General features: G+C 27.1%; 6 protein-coding genes and 1 long non-coding RNA gene across 10 annotated transcripts; 3 read left to right on the top strand and 4 right to left on the bottom strand.

Moving 5' to 3' along the window:
* Positions 1 to 434: 434 nt before the first annotated feature.
* Positions 435 to 2629, top strand: LOC122519833 (beta-ureidopropionase). Of its 2 annotated transcripts, none has more exons than XM_043639580.1 (6): positions 435 to 845; positions 1027 to 1137; positions 1280 to 1530; positions 1644 to 2032; positions 2103 to 2420; positions 2552 to 2629. In XM_043639580.1, exons 2-6 carry the CDS (start codon positions 1043 to 1045, stop codon positions 2609 to 2611), a joined length of 1113 nt encoding a protein of 370 aa, XP_043495515.1. In that variant the 5' UTR covers positions 435 to 845; positions 1027 to 1042; the 3' UTR covers positions 2612 to 2629. The 2 variants fall into 2 exon arrangements, with proteins under 2 accessions (XP_043495515.1, XP_043495514.1); XM_043639579.1 differs by having other exon boundaries at positions 956 to 1137.
* A 173-nt stretch (positions 2630 to 2802) lies between these two features.
* LOC122519832 (peregrin) lies at positions 2803 to 6492 on the bottom strand. Its single transcript, XM_043639577.1, has 8 exons — positions 6244 to 6492; positions 5792 to 6059; positions 4826 to 5669; positions 4419 to 4718; positions 4167 to 4341; positions 3628 to 4046; positions 3136 to 3507; positions 2803 to 3049 (listed from the first exon to the last, which is right to left on the bottom strand). Exons 1-8 carry the CDS (start codon positions 6358 to 6360, stop codon positions 2869 to 2871), a joined length of 2676 nt encoding a protein of 891 aa, XP_043495512.1. The 5' UTR covers positions 6361 to 6492; the 3' UTR covers positions 2803 to 2868.
* Positions 6493 to 8165: 1673 nt separating this feature from the next.
* Positions 8166 to 11424, bottom strand: LOC122519988. Its single transcript, XM_043639857.1, has 7 exons — positions 11041 to 11424; positions 10229 to 10446; positions 9918 to 10148; positions 9571 to 9834; positions 9101 to 9496; positions 8876 to 9024; positions 8166 to 8767 (listed from the first exon to the last, which is right to left on the bottom strand). The coding sequence occupies exons 1-7, from the start codon at positions 11207 to 11209 to the stop codon at positions 8530 to 8532; spliced, it is 1665 nt and encodes a 554-aa protein (XP_043495792.1). The 5' UTR covers positions 11210 to 11424; the 3' UTR covers positions 8166 to 8529.
* A 1757-nt stretch (positions 11425 to 13181) lies between these two features.
* Positions 13182 to 13819, bottom strand: LOC122519987. The gene is made up of 2 exons (XR_006304418.1): positions 13710 to 13819; positions 13182 to 13331 (listed from the first exon to the last, which is right to left on the bottom strand). It is a non-coding gene; the product is annotated as an uncharacterized LOC122519987 (long non-coding RNA).
* Position 13820: 1 nt separating this feature from the next.
* Positions 13821 to 18067, top strand: LOC122519986 (myb-like protein P). Of its 3 annotated transcripts, XM_043639855.1 has the most exons (6): positions 13821 to 14524; positions 14672 to 16573; positions 16667 to 16852; positions 17125 to 17297; positions 17705 to 17811; positions 17894 to 18067. In XM_043639855.1, the coding sequence occupies exons 1-6, from the start codon at positions 14462 to 14464 to the stop codon at positions 17947 to 17949; spliced, it is 2487 nt and encodes an 828-aa protein (XP_043495790.1). In that variant the 5' UTR covers positions 13821 to 14461; the 3' UTR covers positions 17950 to 18067. The 3 variants fall into 3 exon arrangements, 2 of the variants coding, with proteins under 2 accessions (XP_043495790.1, XP_043495791.1); XR_006304417.1 differs by lacking the exon at positions 17125 to 17297; XM_043639856.1 differs by lacking the exons at positions 17125 to 17297; positions 17705 to 17811; positions 17894 to 18067 and having other exon boundaries at positions 14672 to 16580; positions 16667 to 16821.
* Positions 18068 to 18978: 911 nt separating this feature from the next.
* On the top strand, positions 18979 to 21970 carry LOC122519984 (protein halfway-like). The gene is made up of 10 exons (XM_043639854.1): positions 18979 to 19028; positions 19128 to 19234; positions 19330 to 19439; positions 19524 to 19925; positions 20096 to 20410; positions 20521 to 20687; positions 20812 to 20994; positions 21069 to 21227; positions 21306 to 21419; positions 21504 to 21970. The coding sequence occupies exons 4-10, from the start codon at positions 19640 to 19642 to the stop codon at positions 21774 to 21776; spliced, it is 1497 nt and encodes a 498-aa protein (XP_043495789.1). The 5' UTR covers positions 18979 to 19028; positions 19128 to 19234; positions 19330 to 19439; positions 19524 to 19639; the 3' UTR covers positions 21777 to 21970.
* LOC122519392 (probable ATP-dependent RNA helicase DDX52) lies at positions 21885 to 24688 on the bottom strand. The gene is made up of 11 exons (XM_043638797.1): positions 24598 to 24688; positions 24246 to 24488; positions 23936 to 24121; positions 23577 to 23832; positions 23375 to 23447; positions 23100 to 23303; positions 22828 to 23041; positions 22590 to 22740; positions 22422 to 22497; positions 22098 to 22331; positions 21885 to 21888 (listed from the first exon to the last, which is right to left on the bottom strand). The coding sequence occupies exons 1-11, from the start codon at positions 24682 to 24684 to the stop codon at positions 21885 to 21887; spliced, it is 1728 nt and encodes a 575-aa protein (XP_043494732.1). The 5' UTR covers positions 24685 to 24688.
* Positions 24689 to 24702: the final 14 nt, after the last annotated feature.

Raw genomic sequence — 24702 nt, 5'->3', positions numbered from 1 at the left:
GAAATACATAATTTGCCATAGTACATGTTTTATATATATATTTCTTCTTTTATAAACAATTAAGTTTGATATCCAGAAATATAAAAATGTATAAAATTAATGACAAATGTATAAAATAAATAACAATTCAATAATAATACTGTTAAAAAATACTTTTGATTATATCTATTCATGCATGTAAATTTTGAACTACAGTGAGTATCACTTAAAATCGTACACCATTACGCTTATTAGATTTTTGAACATTTTAAATGCAGTCATCACTGGCCAGGAACGTTAAATACATGTATTTTGGTTTAAATAATTCAACACACCTTAAATGATTGTTAATTAATCGAAGGAAATATATTTTGTAATTTAAAAATATGGATGTACCGTTCAATGAACCGTCTTCTTCGAAATCCCCCGTTAGACTAGCTCGTTGTCCTCTAAGTTCTTTTATTGATTGTTGTTTATATAATTTCCCCCGAAGGCTATTTACGTATAACGTAAATAATATTCCTAATAAATAAAATTTACTCTTCTGAAAGTCATATAAATAACAATCAATAAAATAATTTACATGGAGGACAACGAGTTAGTCTAACGGGGGATTTCGAAGAGAACAGTGTATCGAACGGTAGATCCATGCTTTTAAACAACAATATACATTTCCTTCGATTAATTAACAATCATTTAAGGTGTGTTGAATTATTTAAACCAAAATACATTTGTTTTAACGTTCCTGGCCAGTGATGACTGCTTTTACAACGTTCAAAAATCTAATAAGCGTAGTGGTGTACGATTTTAAATGACACTTACTGTATTATTCAACTTGACAAATAAAGTGGTTTCTACTATTCTAAGTAATAAAATGTCTCTTATTTGCATTGGGATATGATTACCCTGATCTGAGAAATTTTGATAACGATAAGATTCGTTATATAATTATAGATTTTGTTTACATTTATTACAGTTTCTTTTTATGTATTCACATCTTGGATTTAACATTTTTTTTGTTAATTTTTCTAATTCATCAATATAAAGAGATATAATTTGAAGGATGTATCAATCAACTATTGATGACATTTTAAAAACGCATCTGCCAGATGAAGTTTTACCAGAAGTTAATCGTCTTTTGTATGGCCGTCAAATAAAGTAAGATTTAATTAAAATTTGTATTTTGTTACTTAAATAATGTATCTGCATTTCAAGAATAATAGGTTATATTTTATTTATATAAGGTATTTATTTGTTCAATTAACATAAGTAAAATACAAATATTATAATTTGTTAATAGAAAGTTAGATTTACCAGAATGGGAAAAAAGCAACAATTTAGAAAGGCAAGGTTGGATATTAGATAGTATCGTTGAAGAACAATTACGTCCTAAACGCATTGTCCGTGTAGGATTAATTCAACATTCAATCGTTCTACCAACAACAGATCCAGTAGAAAATCAAAGGAATGCGATACATAATAAAATAAAAGAATATATTGATTATGCAGCTACTTGCAAAGTTAACATAATTTGTCTACAAGAAGCTTGGAGTACGTTTATATATTATATATGTATATATAAGACTTTTTATAAAGCAATATCTCAATACAGATTTCATTATTTATGCTGAAATAATTTCTATAAAATGATTATTATATTATAGCTATGCCATTCGCTTTCTGTACAAGAGAAAAATATCCATGGTGTGAGTTCGCCGAAGATGCTAAAAATGGTCCATCAAGTTTATTATTATCAAAACTAGCAAAAGAGCATAATATGGTTATTATTTCTCCAATTTTGGAAAGAGATAGTGTTAATGGAGATACTTTATGGAATACATCTGTTATTATTAATGTTGATGGTAAAATTATTGGTAAACACAGAAAAAATCATATACCTCGTGTTGGAGATTTCAATGAATCTACTTATTATATGGAGGGAAATACAGGACATCCTGTTTTTGATACTTGTTACGGGCGTATTGCTGTTAATATTTGTTATGGGCGTCATCATCCTTTAAACTGGCTTATGTTTGGATTAAAAGGAGCAGAAGTAAATATATTATTATTTTCTTCTTTTTGCAACTTAAATCAAATATATATTTATTATAACATATATTTAGGTTGTCTTTAATCCATCGGCCACTGTTGGTAATTTATCTGAACCTTTATGGCCTATAGAAGCAAGATGTGCTGCAATTGCTAATAACTATTTTACGTGTGCCATCAATAGGGTTGGGACTGAAATATTTCCTAATAAATTTACATCGGGTGATGGAAAACCATCTCATTATGATTTAGGATACTTTTATGGCTCTTCCTATATTACTGCGCCTGACGGAACACGTACCCCAGGTTTAAGTAGATCTAATGATGGATTACTTATTGCAGATTTGGATCTCAATCTCTGCAGACAAGCAAAAGATTTGTGGGGATTTAGAGTGAGTACTTGTTTCTTATAGAAATATATACCAATTTCCAAATAGAAACTAATTTATAAGTATCAAATGCATGTAATGTACAGTGTATTCATTATTTACAAAAATAAATTAATATTTTATATATGTTTTAGATGACCCAACGGCTAGATATGTATGCTAATGAACTCGCTAAAATTGTTCAACACAATTAAATATTGGTATTGTATGAATTTATTTTTTCACTTTATTAATCTATGTATATTTTAAATGAAATATAAAAACCAGTAAAGTATATTTAAGCTAAAAAGCTTAAATATATAAAGCATTTAAATATACATACATACTTATTACTATATTCCTATATAATTATTAAATGGTTTTTAAAAATAAGTCGTAATCAATGTTTCATAGAACAAGTTGAAATTTATAAAAAATTGGAATACTTCCAAAATACTACTAGATACATGAATTACACGTTTGATGGCGGATTTAATGCAGTATCATGTGTTTGTTTCCGGTAATGTAAAGCTTCTTGATAGGCCTTTTTTACAGCTTTTCTATCAGCAGGTTTACGGGACTCAATTAATTTAGCTGCATCAACTTGTTTAGATGCACCTAATTTTTCTAATTTTTCACCAGGTAACCATTGCCTGCATAAAATGAATAATAATAATAATAATATAGAAATAATTATGTTTATGGAACAAATATATCATATTATTAAGTTTTTCTTTACCAAGTGCGTTTTGTGTCAAAGAAAAGAACAAGGAAGACTGGTTCTTTGTAATTATTTGCTAACGCTAATACATCGTCAGGAGGAGCTGGAATAGGCACACCTTTATGTACGGTACCACGAGGTGTACTAGGATCTATAATTAGAGCTGGATACCAAGGATATCCGCGACATTTGGCCCATACAAGCTGTAAAGCTTCTAAAATATTCTCATTATTTTCTTCTTTGTTATTAGTTTCTGTATTAGTTTCGCTAGTATTTAATATTTGTTTTTCCTCTTCTTGTTCTGGTGTAGCAGATCTGCTTGTTGAACAACTACTACAACTTGATGATTGACTCTCTCCTTCACCAACATCACTATCCATTGTTCCACTTCTGTAAATTTAATTAAGTTTTCGTATAGGGAACTGTTATAATTAAATATACAAATCACCCTATTTTTATTCTCCAAGCCTTTTTACATACACATATAATAATTTATGTAAAATTATTTACCTGTACACTTTGAAACTATCGCTTTGTTTCTTTTGATTATGTTCTGGAAGAAACATTTGTCCGCTTCTGCTAGCACGAGCTTTGGCCTTACGGGTAAATAGCACAGCTGTTCTTCGATTGACACCACCAGCCCCTATTTCTTTTTCTCCTGTGTTTAATTCTATTTCATTGCGATTACGACTAGATCTATCTCTTTTTCTAGATTTAGTAACACTTTGTTCTGTTTGACAAAGAGTATTAAGTTCTGGATAATCTTTACAAGCTTGTTCTATAAGGAAACCACCCTGCTCTTTCATTTTCAATCCTGCTCTATAAAACATAGTATCTTTACGATTATAAGCCAAACAATTATTAACCATTAAGTTAAAATCTGCTTCAAAAGCACCAATAGTGTCATATTCCTGTCTGTCGATTTTATTCTATAATGTATAAAAATAATTGTTAAAAATATAATTAAAATAATATTTACATATACAATAAATATATATATAGGGTGTCGCAAAAAAATGTTACCACAAAGTGGATATATATATACCTACTTGCATAGTAGAAAGATCCATTGGATGTGAAACTATATCAAGGTAATCAGGAACTTCTTTAATATTAACTGGTTGACCAAATACATCATTGACATCTCTTAATTTAATAGCTTCTAATAACATAATCAAAATACTTTCTAAAGGTCGTAATTCAAACCATAAACATTTTTCTTTCCTGTAATATTTTTATATTATTCTAAACAGTATTAAATCAAAAAGTATTGCTTAAAAAGTAATATAAAAAGTACCAACACTTTAAATAATTCTTTCTTCAGCTTTTCTCGTTTCCGTACTAATTCACATAGTAATCGAGCACGTTCTAAATCCTGTCGTAAACATTGCCAGTATTTAAGTTGACGGTAAAGTTCTCCGCGTAATTCACTATCTGGAGATGGTGAATAATTACCTCCTAATGGAGGAGGTCTTGATTGTGGATGCGAACTTTGCAATCTTCTTAGAAGAGGAACACCATTCCTGTATTGACGTTTCAGTGTCCAGTATGCTATAAGACGTTGAATCAACTGGCTTTTCTTTGGGATACCTTCTGCTAAACTAATTAATGTTTTCTAAATTACTATTCATTCACAATTATATTTCATAAACCATGGTTATCTATGGATGAAAAAATTAGGAAATAAAAGATTACACCTATGTCTTACCTAGCAATTTCTTTTATACGTTCAGGTGGTATCGTAGGTATTGATATAACTGGCGCAGATGAACTCTTTTTATTAGCTATTGCTCTTCGTCTTGCATCAGCAGGATTTGTAGAAGGTTGATAATCTGCTGGTGTATGTGTCTCACAATAAGCTGTTTTTTGAACAAGCATTGGTTCTCCATTAGCAGGTTGTACTGTTCGCATACGCATACAAAGGCCTGCTTGTTGTGCACAGGTAACATGAAATGCTGCATAACAGTTAGTTTTGTGACATTGAATACATGCACCTGCACCTCTACGCTTACAAACAGAACAAGCTAGCCTCCAACGAGCTGCAGGAATACTTTCTATGCTATCTATTGGTTCCAGGAAAACTGTATTAGCAAATCTTACTTCTGGTATCCACAAAGCACATACTACATGAGCCCATGTTGCTGGACGATCAGTCTGTTTAAAAGCACCACCTCTATTTGGACATAATACACAATCAACAGCTCTGGATGGACTTTGTAAACATCTTCTACATAACCATTGTCCTTCAGGAATATATGGTACACCATAGCAATCTTGATGGACAGCAAGATTGCACATATCACAAAATAAAATAGCATTACTATTTTGACATTCTCCATCCATACATATACAACATACTGCATCTTCATCAGCGGCAATACCAACTCCACCATTACTTTCTTGTTGAAAATAAGATTCCTTTTCTAATCTATCCATTAATAATTCAAATATATCTGGTTCTAATGGAGGTAAAAGTCCTGAGGCTATTCGCCTTTCGTTCACTATAGATAGCCATGCGGTATCTTCCTCATCTAAATCATATTCTACTTCTCCTATAAACATAATATATTCTTCATTTTATACTTCATTTTATAACCAGGATTTTATAATATTTGGATAATTTCTTAATCAGCAAAAAAATTGGTTTTTAAATATGATTATAGATCATAGTTACCATCAAGTTCTTCTCCACTACGTTCCATAAATCTAACGTAAGAATTTGGAAGAGGTTCTGCCTCTCCAAGTTGTTCTTCATATCCTTCTATTTCTCTAAATTTTGCTATAGGTAAATTATTAAGAACTTCTTTCTCTTTATCTAAACTAGAATTTTCCTTTGAAGATGTTTTCTCATCCTGTGCACTGCTTTTAATACTTATAACAGGAATTGGTTCGTTTATATCTATTTTAACTGGCTTATTACTATCATCGCCTATGGGATGTACCTGTTAATAATACATTAAAATATATATGTAAACAGAAATCATAGAATTAAGTTTTTAAAAACATTGAAAATTAATATAACCTATACTATACATATTTTATGTTTTAATTGATAAACGAAAAATGATATTTATTTTTTAATTACTATGTAAGTAACGTTAAAAAATAATAATTAATTGTGCATACCAAAATAAACCTCGCTGCTTCTTGAACATTTAATACTTCATTATTTGTAATACTTGTAGAATCAATTTGAACGCCAAGTCTATTTCTCTTTTTTTTATTAGGTGGTGGAGTATTCATTTTTAATTATATTTTACTTTAAGAATTCACAAAAACAATATATTATGATTCAAATCCAAAACATCTTTACAAGACTTTGCAAAACAATTCAATAACATAAACAGCTTCACTAGACCGCCATTACAGTAACCATCAATCGGTAATAAAAAAACCTATCACGTTAAAAGTATTTAACGGTTTTTAATGCTACGGTTTTTTCAGCGCAAAAAATTAGTACACAATCACTAGAACTAAGAAAAACAAAGATATACATTTAATTGCTCGCTATTTGCTAACTCAAAATCCATATGTTTTAAAATTTTTTATTAATTATTTAATTAGTTATTGATAATTGAAAATGTTAAAATTTTTGTGTGTTATTTCTCAGTAAAGCAACGTAGTTGGCCACAGCAGAAAAAAATGAATAAGTGCGCTAAATTGCTAAAAATGTTTATTTAAAATACATAACTTTTAACTTTATTAATTAATTATTTAATTAGTTATTAATTAAAAATCAAAAAACGTCATGAAGAGGTTATATGTTATGCGCATGCGCAACCACAAATTCAAGGTACATGCGCACTTTGAAAAAAATAAAAGTAAAGTTGGTAAACCTGCAGATGATATGTTTAAAGTTGATTTCCAAAGGAACAACCACGGAGGAACACGAACTCCGTGTATACAAATGGGATATAAAAATAAGAGGGCGCCCGTGTTCTGTTTCGTTTTTATATCAGAACATACCCATCATATAGGTTAAAAAAAGTGTTCCTTTTTTTTAATAAACATATTTATATAACTTCAAAAATATAGTTTTTAATTCTGTCTTAAAAAATAACTAAGAAAAGCCGTCATACCTTAACTAATAATAGATTGCTTTTTATAATGGTCTCAAAAATGCTATAAGGTTAAATAAATACGTATATCATTGACAACTGATTGATATAAATTTTGTTCTAAGCGATAATTGTCGCTAAATAAATTGTAAACAAGTTCAATTCAAATATCGTTTTGTTACTTTTTTTTATGATACAGTTCTGTTATTTTGAAGTAACAATGGCCTATAAGAGACATTTCTGTATATTTAGCATAAAGCTTGTGTGTTCTACCAAATGTCAGAGCAAGTTGAGGAATTTATTGCAGCGAACAATTTCTGACCATGTTTACCAGTTTTATTGCGGAAGAGTAGAATGATATAATTCGTAATCTAAAATATCTTTAAGTATTAATCAACTTTAAATATATCCCCTGCAGGTTTACCAACTTTACTTTTATTTTTTTCAAAGTGCGCATACACCTTGAATTTGTAGTTGCGCATGCGCATAACATATAACCTCTTCATGACGTTTTTTGATTTTTAATTAATAACTAATTAAATCATTAATTAATAAAGTTAAAAGTTATGTATTTTAAATAAACATTTTGTTAGCAATTTAGCGCACTTATTCATTTTTTTCTGCTGTGGCCAACTACGTTGCTTTACTGGTTTTTTCATATTTTTAAGTTAACTATTAATAATATATATATAGAGTATATTTAAAAAGAATATTAAATTAATATAAATTTTTCTTGTTTTCTTTTTTCTAATAATAATTAAATTAGTATATTCTTGTGATAAAATATTTTTGAATTTAATCATAATATTAAGTTATAAAAATAAATAAATTGAATTGGTTAATTACAACTTGTCTCAATCAAATTTTAAGGAGCATTGATTGTAGTTTATAACAAAAAAAAAGGAAGCAAGATATAGGAATATATGTTATGCATTAACAAATCTTTTTTTATTTATAATGTTATTTACATGTAAAATAGAAATTTTAGTCTTTATTCTACCCTAATTTTTTATTAAACTTAGATGTACCAATCCCACTGTTGCAAACTATTTAACAAGTAAATCACAAATATTACGATTAATTATATACATATTTGTAAATAACAAAATAAAGATATTTTACATATAATTTTTTTAAATCTTTAACTTAAGTTAAAGATATACATATATATAATATAAGTATTTGTGTCGATAATTATGACAGTGAATTAAATCCGAAAATATATTTTATAATATAAATTAAACTATCAATTTTTTCAATTTTATAAAGTCTTAATTATCGTCACATATATGTCTTATATTACTCATTATTTATTAAGAAAATTAAAAAAATATTTACAACTTTTGATTACAACTCAGCTATCAGTGTCACGATAAGTGCTGTATCCAAATGGACTTAACAATACTGGTATATGATAATGACCAATTGGATTTTTTACATCAAAAACAATTTCAATAAATGGATATATAGTCTCTATTTTTCTAAAAGTGAAATATTTGTCAATATCAAAATGTATTTTATATCTACCAGTAGTAAAATTGACTTTCGCTTTTTCTAACAAATTTGCACATCTACCATCGGTACCCGTATTGCTGCAAACATATAATTTTATTTTTAATAAACTTATATCCAATTATTATCTCTATGTTATTTTAATGATACACAACTTTTGAATAAAAAATATTTTATATAAATAATACCTCTCGGTTAAAAATGTCCATCTGCCATCCAAAAGTTTATACAGACTAACTTGTAATCCTACAACAGGAACACCTTTACTGGTATCAATTACATAAGTAGAAACGCGTGGCTTCTTTGTTGCAAGTTGAACAGGTTTCAAAATAACATGCTATTAAAAAAAGAATTTATATAAATTAGCTTAAATGTATTAAGATATTAAAAATGAAATAATTGATCTCACATACGTTTTTTGGAAGTGATTGACTGGTGCTAGCTATAACCGACTGTTCTTGTGTTTCTTTGTTTATTTGTAATGACTTGTTAGCTTGCTTAGTGGCACTAATTGATGTCTTTTCTGTCATAATTAATGATGATAACTTGCCATCTAATTTACTGAGTATGTATTGAGCACCGGGTTGAAATGGACCACCTGTTAAAGTTACTTTTTTACCACCTGATGTTACAGTAATTGTTTTATTTTGCGTCGGTGCTATTGGAAGGGTATTTACTGGCTGTAATACCCCTATTGTAGTAGGTGTTCCAGCAGCTGAAGAATTTATTTGATAAGTCGTCGTACCCAATAATGGCAAGGGACATGTCATTACTAGTCCTGAATCTGTTTGAGACTTTGTATCTTCTTGCTAAAATATAAATGAATAAGAAAGAGCCAACAAAATATGATCAATTAAACTTATTATATTGTTACTGTAAATACCGATAGTTTAAGTCCTGCTCTCTTTTCATGTTTAGGTTTACGCAAAACAGATCTATTATTCTCACGATCCTCTTTCATTTTTTTATTATTATCCACAGTTTTAGAAAAATTTGCAATTTCCGGAATTTCAACGTTTTGATCTTCGGATTCTACAATCATTTCCATTTGAATATTTTCTTGATCATCAACTTCATCTAAATATTCACCATGTACATGAGCCATTGCTTCTGCTAAAGTATCCCTACTATTTTCCTGAAAATCATCCTACCAACAATCACTATATGTAGTCATATTATTTTTTTAAACATATAATAACTCAAATAATTAGATTCTAAATTTCTACTCACCACATATTCTAATTTAACTTTTTTATTCACATGCTTAATATCTTCTTCATCAGAGGGTATATGTACATGTTCGTCTTCTTCAACATCTGCATATTCTATTTCTTCCTCTTCTTCTTGCTTATCTTGTACTTCATTTAATTCTACATCATCATCTACATCATCTAATCTTTCAACAATATATTCATTGTCATCTTCATTTTCTTCAGTTTCTACTTGTGTACTTTCAAGAGTCTAAAAATATAATATAAAATATATAATATAATATCTTTCCTACATATACGAGTACTTAAAAATATCTAACAAATCTATACCTCAACAACATTGCTGTCTTCAACTTTTATATCAACCATAGTTACACATTTTTTATCTTTCATTTTTTTCTGTTTTTCCTCATGATGCGCCGAAGCTGCTCGTTGATGTTTCATAGTACATGTGTGTTTTAAAAGAGACAGTCGATGAGCATGAAGATTTTTGTGACAATATAGGCAAAAAGCACGTGTAGGTTGATTTGATACTGACGTCAACCATCCTGTAAGAAAACAAATTTTAATTAATATATTATTCACGTTTACCTATTCCTTGTATTTTTAATCAGAACCAATGATTTAAACAATTACACAACAATGTTATAAAGTAACTAATAAGGATACTAAAGAAACATTCTTTTATTTATATTAATAAATTTACGTTATATTTTGGGATAGACGATCTTCATTCTTTAGAGAAAAAGAAAAACAAAACAAATAATTATAATAGTCACTGTCAAGCACTATAATGATTAGATTCAAAACATAACGGAAATAGCCTTTAAGAAATTATTTACTACTGGAGGAATCAACAAACAACTAGAAGAAACCGCTTTATCTCTATAATTACACAGGCCTCAAACTATTGGTTAGATTAAATACCTATTCAAGAAAGGAAGGAAAATTTTGCAATTGTATCTCTAAAAATAATCAGAGCTACTTTCGCAAACGGACAAAAATGTTTTTATTCAATTACAATTATTCCTCAACAACAATTATTCTTCCTGAACTGATCGATATAATCACGAAATTAACCAAAAATGTTAAACAAGATAATTAACCCTATTAAAAGAACTTTTTTAAATTTAAATAAGTACCTTTAAAATCCGGCATTTGTTCCCAATCTTTACGATATCGTTGTGTATAAACACGAGTTTTGGCATGACTAATTTTTCCTGTTGGCGTTAATCGTGGTGCTGAATCAAGCAAATTATCGCGCATTGTGACCTTAATAGCTAATCTAGTTGCAGACTCTTTATCTCCCATTCTGTAAAAAATGTAATCGCCGCTATAATTCAAAATTCTTATGAATCAAAGAACATCCAAAATCGTAACACAAAATCACTAAATAGTTTTTTCGTTAACAATATGGTGACAAGGGGATAGAAGAGATACGGAAAAGAAGTTTAACTCTCGCCTAGCCTAGTCTAACTAAAGAATCCCTAGCAAATGGCCGACTTCACTTTCATCAATGCTTAGACTACACACGTCTTCTTCTTTCCCACTTTGGCATAATTTCCCCCACCCAAATTTCAAACCAACGCCATTTCGTGAAACGACATCAAGCAATAATGTGATAACCAATAGGATACTAGCATCACCAGTTGGGACAGTAACGTATACACTCTATGTCATATCTATCATATGTTTCATGAGAAAATATATATGATGTAAATATATATATAATTTCTTTGGTGATAATAATAATTTGTAAAAATATCATCTTCTCTTACATATATATTCAATTGCAATTGGCTAATAACTTAATAGATTGTAGCTATATTATATTTAATAACTACTTAAATAAATTTTATAATAATTTCCATTATTAATTTCTATAAATATATATCTAATTTCTTTTCATCCATACCACTATATGATATTGTTCTTCTTAGCAATAGTAATATTGCTTTATTAATTCGTTCTTAAAATTAAAGATATATGACATAATAAGTAATAAGCCCATTAATCATATTTTTGTATAAGGTTAAGTTTAGTAATTAAAATTAAATCTACCGTTAATGTTTTTTGGTAATAAAAATAAAAAATATTTATTACTCATGATTTAGACACTTTCTGTAGACAGCACTGAGAACACAGGATATTTCGTAATCAGTATTATCTGAGTCGATATGCGCGCGCATTTTAGCATTACTAATATATCAATCAAAATTAAATTAATTTCTTTTATATTGTAAATAATGTAAAAAATAATTTCATTTACTTCATAAAAACTGATATTATATTCAAAAAGGATAGATATTATGATTTGGTAGTTTAAAAATTTATGTTTTAAAAAAAATAGTTCTTAAAATGAATGATTACAAATCCGCTTTACAAGCGCCATCTACAAACTCTCTAGTAAATGTAAATAGTAGTAATCAGTGGTATTTTCTTTGGGGACAATTGAGAATATTTCTTTAATATTTCTTATTGTATGTCTTCAAATAGATACTTTACATTTGCTAGAAATAAATGTAATTACCTAAAAAATATCTATAAGTTTATTTTTTCAATTTATGAGTCCCTACTCATTTTAAATTATTTTAAACTTATAATATTGTATTTCTAAATGTGCTAACTGATAATATAAGAGAATTTTGATTATATTACTTTATATATTTTATCTATATATATAGCCATTATACCTAGCCAATTTTAATTATTTTGCATCACGCACAAAAATATGTTTTTAAGTGTAATACTTTAGCCAATGTTGTTCCAGTTTAATCAACGATTATAAGTTAAAAACTGTGTATGAAAAAAGGAGTAGATCTAAAAATAGAATATTGATAATAACTATTTTTTAAATACTTACTTATTTTAATTATACCGATTATTTAGTTAACATAAAATTTGAGGAAAAATTAAAAAAGAGGAAGGTAAAATTATGATACTAAACTATAAATACATTCTTATATAAAAGATTATAATCGTTTACAGATAAATTTAAATCTATATTTGAACTCGTCTACATAGATTAAAGGTTTTAATTGTAATACACATTTGAATTAAATATGTTCATAGTAATTCTAAATTATGGCCATGAAGGTGGTTCTCCAGGTGCAAGTTCCCTTCCGTATAAAGCAGATTTATCTCTGAATTTAGTTAATCTTAAATTGTCATAATGGTCTAAAATACTTCCACATATAAATCCGCTTATAGGAATCAATGCTGGATAATATACACTGACCAGATATTTCAAAGTTATCATGTTTGTTATTTTACTTCTTAACTATTTTGTTGCTGCTCAAGTAACTGTTGATTTTTCCACCAACGAGTACGCTTTTGATCGTAATATATAGAAGTCACTGTAATTAGTGGTATTGATACAATCAAACAATATCTCTTGATATAATACCCGAGCAATTTAGTTGCACCCATCAAACTGTAAAAATACAAAATATTAATTAGATTATTGAAAACAAATTATTAACCATGACATTGATCAATAATTATATATAAAAATAGATAATTTAACAAAGTTACATAACACATTATTATATGCTTCAAACAACAATTATTGTTTAAAATGAATAATTATATAAACAATTTATATATAATAACTTGTTACAAAATATTCTATATATTGCGTATAAAAAAACAAACAGTATTACAATTGTAATATATGACTTAACCTCAATATGGGAATGTGAATAGATATTAAAATAAAAAGCAAAACAATATTAATAACGAAAATAGGCTACTTAATAATAATTAATATTCTAATTTAATGTTATAATATTGATCTGTTGGAATTATTTACTTTCCATCAATAGTTGTAAAAATAAATTAACTAGCACTTCGAAAAGAGCGTACTGTACGGATCAGTAAAGAACTAATTGTACAGCAGTAGTAATATAGCAAAGGTTATTTCAGTTGTGTACTTATATATGTTTTTTTCATATATTCGAAAAAGGTGTTTATAAATTAATTCTAAATTTACTCTAATCATTATTATTTATACTATAAAATGAGACTGTTAATTATAATGTTAAATGAAATGTGATATAGTAAAGATTTTTGACGAAGGCGAATTTCTAACATTATAAATGTTTACTTTTATATATATATATATATTAATCAAAAGATTATTCTCTTCTTCGGTTTTTTAAATTATAAATTATAAATTATTATTATTTTCACATATAAATCTACTTTGTTTTATAAAAAGATAAAGACGATGGAAGTTTACAATTCTACTGACTACTCTCCTATTCGTTGAAAATAGATTTTTAAAGTCATATTGACCAATCCTAAGTAAAAATGTTCATAGATATTTTATAATTCGTATTTTTATTATATCCAAGTTATTTACTCGAAATTTGAATAATTTGTTTCTATGTTGTTAATATTATTATAAGTAATCTTTATTAATATCAAAGTTATTACTAATTATCAATTGATATATATGGAAGTATACTTTTTCGACTGTTATAACCTTAGACGAATGAATAAAAATTATTATTATTATTTACAATTTTTTATTATCTGTATTAAATTATTAAATAAATAACAATGGCGCAGCAAACATATATTTCTTGCATAAAAATTAATGGTGTTCCTATTCTTCCACCGATGGTAAATATATTATTATTATTATTATTATTATTATTATTATTATTATTATTATTATTAATAATGAATTTAATTAATTTAGAATATACAATTCATTATCTATTATAAAATTTTAAAATATACATTTTTTGTTACCTTTCCAATTTTTAGATAACTGAAGATGTTAGAAAAGAAGTAAAATATTATAAATATTTAGCAATTCAAGTAGAAAAAAGATTAAAAGCTTTGTACGATAGAAAAGGTAGCGAAGAAAGTCAATCCACAGAAAATGATACAGAAGTACAGGAAATTGATCAGAAATTTCATTTTGGTAATGAAAATATAACTCCTAACGCAGAGCCTAATATTGATGGAGATCAATTATCTACAAAAAATACATATGATATTACAACAAATGAAAATGTAGATATATGTGTTAACAAACAAAGTAGTCATTCAGAATTAGTACAAGAAATATCTTCCAATCAAAATAGTGAAACTAATTTCACAGAAGGGCATTCATTTAGTCCAACATCAACCGTTGTAAGCATTGATTCAATAGAAAGTCGTGTTGATACAACTAAATCAAATGTTGAGCAAAAAATATTAGATAATTGGAAACCTGAAGTGCCTAAAACATTAGATATTGTCCCTATTACATTGAATGATTCAAATCCATATCAAAAAGAAGAATTTTCAGTGATAAATGAAACAAATACTATTAAGCGAACACCAAAATTAGTGCGTCAGGATTCTTATATTTTGGACACCCCAAGTCCTATGTTGCTTGCACACATGCAAATAGAATTAAATAATATCAATGATATTCCTACTGCAGATTATATCCCTACACCTGCAAAAAGTAGTGTGCGACGAAAAGAATGGAATATTGCACATACAAAAACTGACTGGATAAGTGAATTGAAAAATAATGAATTTAATGTCATGGATACTCAGCAGACATTAAAAAATTCGAAGTGTAAAAGAAAGAGTTTATCTAGTAAAAGTAATTATAATTTATATAAGACTGAAAGTGAACAAACAATATTAGAACCACAAACTCGCACGTATCAAACTACAGGATCTGTAGATAGTATTCAAATGATGCTTGAGAAAGAAAATATTTACAAGCCTGACATAAAAAATAATAATAATAAAAAGAAATATAGTATAAGCAATAATGACAAAGAAAATCATAGGCCACAAGAATGGAAGGAAAGTAAAAACATTTCAATGTTAAATACGACTAACAAACTAGGAGGATCACTAGGAAATCTGCATGATATTGAAACACAAATGCACAAGATTAATGAGTCACAAATATTAAAGACATATGGACAAAATGAAAGTTTTGAAGAAGAAAACACAAATAATGATAAGATAAATGAGTCAATAGAAAAATCTAAGTCTCCCAATATATCTGAGAAATTATTGACTATCTTGAAAGAAATAGAAGAAGTACATAAAAGACAGATGTCTGAATTAGTTATTCGGCAACAACAAGAGCAATCTTCATTGCAGAAAGAATTTGAAAAGCAACAATTACTTTTATTAGCAGAAATAAAAAAATCTTTTCCTGAAATTTCTTCGTTAATAGATGACAAATATTTGTCATCTACTACTTTGGATCAAGCTGAGTCAAGAAATAATTCTATTTCTAAAGACATTCCCATAAATAAAACGGAACAAGATAAAGATTTAAAAGAACTGTCTGTCGTTCCAAAAGACGATGTATTATTGTCACCAAACAAGCGTACGTTAAGTCCTATATGTCCAGTGAATTATATTTATTCCAGAAATGATTTTAACGATACCAAACAGCATTTAAAATATTATGAATGCATTCAATCATCGCAGAGAGAATCCAACGAAATTTCAACGCACGAATACAATTGTACATTGATTAAAAATACAGAAATACAAGAAAATACGAATAAGAATGAAATGCGTGATTATAATATAAGCGTAATAAATGAGAATAAAAAGTCTACAATTAGTCGTCGATTATTTCCATTAGACTGTAAAACCGTACATGTTCCCATCATTGACAGTTCTATGTACGCAGAGAAACACGTAAGATGTAAAAAGAAAGAATGTTCTTTGTCAAATTGATATATTTTATCAAATAAAAATATCCTTGAATAATTAAAAAAAGCTATATTACAGATACAAGCTGCATCTATTATCAATGCATATACACGGGGGTATTTAGTACGCAGGTTATTTAAAACAGATCGTGTGATCACTTTAAAAAATACTTACAAAGAAGCATTGCAATGTATGCTTAAACTACATGTTGATGCACCTCTTGATTTATCAGAACTGCATTTTTTACGTCGTTTACAATTACAGGTAACATTTGTTTTACATTTACAGTGATAAGAATTCTTGTGAATGCTTGTTGCTAGTTAATCGACATATATTTAGATAATTAATTGTTACTTTTTAAAGTGAAAAATAATATATAGAATTTACTTTTAATAATTCGCTGAAATATAGTGTATCTATATTACAATTATATAAGGGTACTGTTATAGTATATATATTAACAGCACTGAATATTTAAGATTTGCATGTATTTCTTTGGTAGATCCATATATTTATAAAATTCTTATTTTTAAAAGTGTGATGCAGCATCCATGAATATAGTGGAATTATTTTCTCAAAGTCCTGCATACAAAATGAAAATTATAGCGCATGATCGTGAAATTAAACGGTGTCGCACTGAACGTCCAACTTCAGCACGATCATACTCATTTGCTACTCAGAGGACCCTAGCAAGGAAAAAGCTCAAAGAGTATGATTTTGTATTATATAGCACTTTCCATATTCTTATCTCCTAGATAAGCATACGTAGATTTTCTTTACATATCATTATAGAACGTTATTTATTCATATTTTTCCAATAAACTTTTATTAGTTGATAATTTAGTTATTTTAGAATATTTTTAAATTAAATGTTATACTATTATCTACTTTGTAAAAGAACTTTTGTTTATATTATTTAAATCATAAAGTAGCATGAATTACACACAAAATAACTTAGAAAAATTATTGATAGGATATTATATATGTATATACTCCTATGAATATATAATATGCACAACATAATATATATTGTACTTATATTATTACTATACTATACTTATACTATTGTATTACATAATAAAATAATATTCTTATTTTTTATTAATGTTCTTCTAGGATGAGAGATTACAAATCACCAATTGTAACTCAATTACACCCATCTAGAGTTAGATGCCAAACTTGGACTTCTGAAATTTCGCAACATCTTATATCGCCAAATACGCGTAAGTTATTTGTTTTATTGTTTCGTGAATCATAAATAACAATTAATAAGTTGATATAAATAAAATAATGTATATGTTACAGATCACACTATTAAAAGAAGTACTAGTGCAGGAACAGTTAGGAAACCATGGAGATGAAATAAGATCACCGTGCCTTTAAATGTTACTTCCAGATATTCTTTGTACAAATCATAATCTCTTGTAAATATTATTTTGCCTGGGGTGCCTATATTTTTAATAAATTTATTTCATACGACTTTTCATATATTTAATATTTTCATTTTTATTATGTATATTTCTTTAATAAGATAAAACACATAAGTTAAATACTTATGTTATATTGTATATTTTATATTTTATATTTTATATTTTATATTTTATATTTTATATTTTATTTATCCAATAAACAAAATTTTTAGTATTATAAAAATATCTAATAAATTATAATTATCAAAGAATTTAGAGAGTTAAGTTTATAAATGCGTTATGCGATTAATAAATGCAGTGTGAATATATATGTACATAATTAATCAGATATGATCTACACATAAGTTTATTAAATATATCCGCGCATTTAATGCATAACAAATAATCTTAAAAAGAAACAGTGATTCATGCAACAAGATACAATTCCAGTTGCAAGAAGAGAGTGTAATAAGTATAACACTTTGACTAATTTTAGTTCGTTAAAGGGTCAATCCAAATGACCCAAAGAGTCTTCATGGTTAAATGAATTTATTCGTTTATGTCAGTCACAAAATAAATGAAGAGCTCGATAACCTTTTTTTATCAATGCAATGAAAAGATATTAAAAACAATCTGCTCACACAATTGTTTATAATTCTTTTTATCATTTAAATATTACTATTATTTATAATTATATAAAAATAAAATAAAAATCTTTTTCTTTACTAAATGAAATTGATTTGATTTAATCAAATTTTATGTCTTATTATTTAATATTTAAGTATAAATATAATAATTTAATGAATATAATAATAAATATATTACCCGGGGAATTTGAAAATTAAAATCGATAATCGATATTAGTAACATATCGATTTATAGCAGGGCCAGTTTTCATACGGCGGGAAAAATGTAATAGTATGAAATAAATAATAAGAGAAAAAAAAGAATATATATAAAAAAATAAAATGGAGGGATTAAGATGAAATTTTATTTTCATGTACATTAATGAGTATCTATAATTGGTAACGGTAGGAAATATTTATAAGTATACGATTTAAATAAATGATTACTAAAATTTTATAATAGGTATATTTTTATAATGATAATAAAATTTTATATATTAACAGTAATAATTGTAACCAAAGAAAAGTATGACTAGTAGAATAATAAAAATGATAATTAGTAAACAAAAAAATACATTTGTCGTTTTAATTACTCATCACGAGTATTATTGGTAAGTGTAAACGAGTCTTATGTATATCTATGTATTACGTATTTACGTATATGCATGTATCATATCGGTAATATTATCGTAAAAATAATATTTAGAGAAGTGAAGAGGGGAATGAAGAGAGGAGAAGAGTAGGAAAAGAAAATAATTCTTTAAGTTAAAATAATGGGATTAGTCGACCTATGAGAAAAAGAAGATGATAAAGAAAGTATGTATTTATACTTTATATTTTAATATTTATTTATATATATACGTAGAACGGAATAAACAGAGAAAATTATTTTTTTTAAAGGAAATTGTTAATACACAAGGAAGAAACTTTTTTAAATAAAAATTGATGAAGAATGTGAGTGTGAGAGAAAAGAAATTTTACGAGGTTCATACGAACAATAAACTTTTAATGGACAAATGCAGTGCCAAATAGTGATAATATACCTTTTGTATGTGGGGTTGGTGTATACACGTACAGAAGAAGATCAACAGGCAACTAGTACTTCCAATACTAATGGATTTACAGACATTTTTTCGGGACTTTCGGAACAATGTTTTTATCGACCACCATCCGACTGTCCTGATCCAAAAATTAATTGTCTATGCAAGAGAATAAGTTTACCGCACAATTATGAAAGTGATGCTGTATTTTGTTGTAATATAGATAGTCAAAATTCCTTAAATGATAGTCTTTCTTGCGTTGGTGAGCATAACTTATCTTTTTTGTTAACTTTTAATTTTATAAATATATATTTAAGACAATCTATATCTTAAGATTTCTAAGATATATATATATATATATATATATATATATAGTCTTCTATATACAGTCTTATATACAATCAATTAGATATAAGAATTGATTGTCGCCAGGATTTCCATCAAATGTATCTTATGTTCATATTCGTAATGCTACTTTGGACATAATTGATGTTAGTGAAACACGATGGAGAAGATTAAAATCATTTGCCATAACCGATGGAAGAATTAATCGTGTCAAGAATCAATTCCTTAAAGTGACACCAATATCATGTTTGAATCTTTCTAACAATGCTCTTGTCGAAGTTGACAATAATTCATTTAATAGATTAGTAGAGCTTACTACTTTGGATCTATCATGTAATAATTTAACACATCTACCAGGATTGAATATAATAAATGGTAGAGAATTTTGGCTCGATATTTCTGGTAAATGCGCATTTTTATATCACTATCATTTATTTTATATTATTTTATATTATTATTTTAATGCATATGTTTAATAATTACAAAATAGAGAATAATTTTGCTGTCTATAGGAACAAATACTCTCTGGTGTCATGACATTTATCCATATGTCAATAAAAAAGATAAAGCAATTAATTTTAATAGAGAAAATGAAACAGTATGTTCTGCAAGTAAAACATGGCATTGGTTTAATGCTACAGAACAAGTACCACTGCAACAAGTGCGTTATCTTAGTTTGGTATGTATTATTGTGATCATGAATCTTTGAATCAATCATTACAATTTCATTATCTATGAATTATTATAAAAAAATATATAATATTTATTTCTGATATAGGTCATAAAAATTATTTGATATTTAGTTGCAGACAGAATGTCCGAAAGGTACATCCTGGCGATGTCAATGCAAATTTAGGAGATTAGATATAGTTGAAGGAAAGCCACCTACATTAGCAGTAAATGTGGATTGCAGTGGTATACAATTAACGGAATTACCAAAAAAATTACCACGCAACACTATAGCATTAAATGTTTCTTACAACTATGTATGTATTTAATATTTTTCCACATTTATTACTAAACCAAAAATTGGTACTTCTTATTTTATTCTTTTTGATAGATCACAGTATTAGATGATCTGAGCACCAATCCATGTTATGAAGATATACGTGAATTTTATGCTGACTACAATAACATATCATCTATCAATAAATTAGAAGGCTCTAAATTTTTAGACAATTATGCTCTCCTTAGTTTAAGATATAATAAAATTAAATCGGTAATAATTTCTTAATTATATTTATAATGAATGTAAATTTGGCACTATCTGTAACTATGCAACATTTTTTTTTTTCAGCTTCCAACTTACATTTTAAGTCTGAATTTATATGATAAAAGTTTTAGTTCTCGGTTGGTTAAACTCGGTGGAAATGAATTACATTGTGATTGTAATACTGCTAAATATTTAAAGGTAAGAAAAAGATTATAAGGAAAAATATTAATCTTAATATATTTTACTCTATTATAATTTGATATTTTTAAATATAATCTATAGGTGTGGTTGCAAACGCGTGTATTAGACTCAGATGAAGTTCTATGTGAAAATGTAAAAGAAAAAGTAATCGAATTAGAGCCGTCTAAGATGTGTGTCTATCCTGGAGATTGGACTGATTATATTTATTACATAATTGCTACCGAAGTAATATTATTGATAAGTCTGATAGCTAAAGTGTCCTATGATTATTGGGTATTTAAAACTGCTGGTTACCTGCCATGGCCAGCCAATAAGATGCCAAAGTTGCCTTGTGATTGGTTATGTGAAACATAACAATATCATACTAATAGTCATAAATATGTGTTATTTTTTTATTTCAGAATATTTAAAAGATTATTTTTTATATTGGTTATAAAGATGTATATATAATCAATATCAAATCTAACTTCCATGACATATTATAATAAAGTACTATTAACATTATCTCTGATCGGTGTCCATAGTCAGTGCGTATTTTTTGCAGCTTTTTCAGTGTTCACAATTTTTTTCTTTCCTTCCTTTTCCTTAATATTCACAAATTTTTTCTTGCTTCCTGTTTTTTTAATATTCACAACTTTTTTCTTGCTTCCTGTTTGTTTAATATTCACAACTTTTTTCTTGCTTCCTGTTTTTTTAATATTTACACCTATTTTTTTCTTTTCAGTTTTATTATTATTATTTGTAAACTTTTTCACCATGTCATATCGTTTATGTTTCGGTCCTGTCAATATAGTTTCTCTTTTAGGAGCAGTTCGTTCAAGTTTTCGCCTTTCCTTTTTGCTATGTTTTTTCATAGCCAGCATATATTCTGGAACATCACAACCTGATGCACGCATAGTTGCTGCAATACTAATTGAAAAAAAGATATAAGTAATAATTTATTATTGCAAAGTTCCAAATCAAAATATATTATTTCTATATTATGTTCTTTTAACTAACCTTCTTAAATTTGTTGTATCCTGTTTAGTAAAAAACGTAATTGCTTTTCCTTTATGACCTGCTCGACCAGTTCTACCTATATATATTAGTATATATTAGTAGTTTTATATTAGTACACATTTAATTATTGTTTATTTGCCAAGTAATTTTTACAATTACAATACGAACCTATTCTATGAATGTATGAAATAACAGTCGGCGGAAAATCGTAATTAATAACAAGATTTACACCTTTGAAGTCAATACCTCTACCCATTATTTCTGTACATATTAACACCCATATTTTTCCTTCTCTGAAGCAACGTACTACATTATCTCGCTAAAATAAATATATTTTTATATACAATATTAAAAATAATAATGTTTCTGTTCTATTTTAAACATACGTTTTTTTTTATAACATTACCTGCGCCTGAGTTCGATCGGCATGAATAACATCAACATTTATGCCATCATAAATAAGTTCACTAAAGAGTTCTTGAGCCCTTTCTTTGCTTTGTACAAATACTAATACTGGTGGGGCAATACCCTTTAGTATAATATTTCTAATTGCTAAAAGTTTTCCTCTTTCACTACCAACAAATAATAATTCTTGTTCTACAAGATCTACAGCAGAATTTCTAAAAAGAAAACCAAAGATAAAAATTACAAATAATTTATAAGAAAAGAAATATATACCTTAGACCAACAGTAACAGTAACAAGACCTTTAAGGTTCTTGCGACACCACTTTGTTACTGTAGGTGTAGTTGTTGCGCTAAACATTGCACGATGTAAGTTAGGATTTGTACATGCTGTAGAAATTTCTTCTAATTGATCTCTGAAGCCTCGCATACCGTCTTCAAAAAGTTTATCGGCTTCATCTACTATTAACCATTGTACACTAAAAGTATTATTTTTATTAATTAATCACTATATAAAAGATAAAGTAAATATTATTTTTGTGTATCTTACTTAGCTAGAGATATGGCAGGTGGTTCCTGTTGTAATAAAAATACTAATCTTTTCGGTGTAGTAATTAATATATCTGCAATCAAAGTTAAAAAAACATATATAAGTAAAATATATGCAAACGCAATAAAAAAGTAAGAAAAAGAGAAACAAAAAAAAAGTTCCAAAATAATAAATTACTAAATTAATGAAATAAGTTTAATACCAAATTTTTGTGAACTTTTAGGACCATATTTAGAAAGCGCCTGATTAATTTTACTGATAATATGTACTCTAAAACCATAATTTTCACTAAACCTTAAACATTCTCTGTATGTTTGTTTAGCTAATTCTCTAGTAGGACTTAGAATTATAGCTCGGAAGCCCTGTTTTTGTGGACCATTCAAATGATGGATGATTGGTAATAAAAAAGCTGCAGTTTTTCCTGATCCTGTTGGAGCACAAGCTAATAATTGCCTGTTCTGATTACCAGAGAAGAACAAATATTATTTATTACTATACATGTTTTGTTAAAGATTTTTTAATTATTTCATAATATTAAAATATAACAAAATATATATATACCTGTAGTAAAACAGGTATTGCCTGCATTTGAATAGGCGTTGGTTCTTCGTACCCACATTGTTTCATATTGTCTAACAATTTTTGAGACACATGATATTCTGTTAATAATTCATCAAATGTACCTATAGCTTTAGGTACACGGGAACCCGTCACTGATATATGATGCTGGTTACGAAATTGATTTATCTAAAAACAAAAATAAGTTATCGTATAGTTCATATGGATATGCATTCAAATACAAGCAGAGAACAACAGGTCAAAAATGGAATACAGTTATATACAGACCATTTTTTTACTCTAAATTTCATACCTGTTCACGTTCTAAATTAAATTTTTTAGCTTCTGTCATAGAGCTTTTATTTCTTTTAGCTTTTATTTTACTTCCATCTACAGGAACGGATATTCCTTCAATTAATGTTAAAGTGTCGATTTGCTTTTCTTCTTCATCTTCATTATATTTTCTTTTAAGAGATGTTTTGGTACAAGTATCAACAGGTTCAATTGTTTTTGCTTCGATGGTTTTAGGTATATTTTCAGTTTTTTTATTAATTAACTGTTGGAAATATATACACATGTTACTAATTTTTAGAAAAATAATTTCATTTCCTAACCTTTTATATAGGTATGATTTTTTAAAATACTATTTATCAAAATATTATTACCTTGAATTTTTCAGCATCCGATTGAAAGCGTCGTACGTTGAATTTTGATCCAACAGCAAGTTTTTTAAAAATATCATATGCATCCATTTTTACAATAAATTATTA

The sequence above is a fragment of the Polistes fuscatus genome, unplaced genomic scaffold (assembly GCF_010416935.1).
Source record: "Polistes fuscatus isolate 324 unplaced genomic scaffold, CU_Pfus_HIC Scaffold3, whole genome shotgun sequence".
Taxonomy (NCBI): domain Eukaryota; kingdom Metazoa; phylum Arthropoda; class Insecta; order Hymenoptera; family Vespidae; genus Polistes; species Polistes fuscatus.
This window is presented reverse-complemented; position numbering and strand designations above follow the sequence as displayed.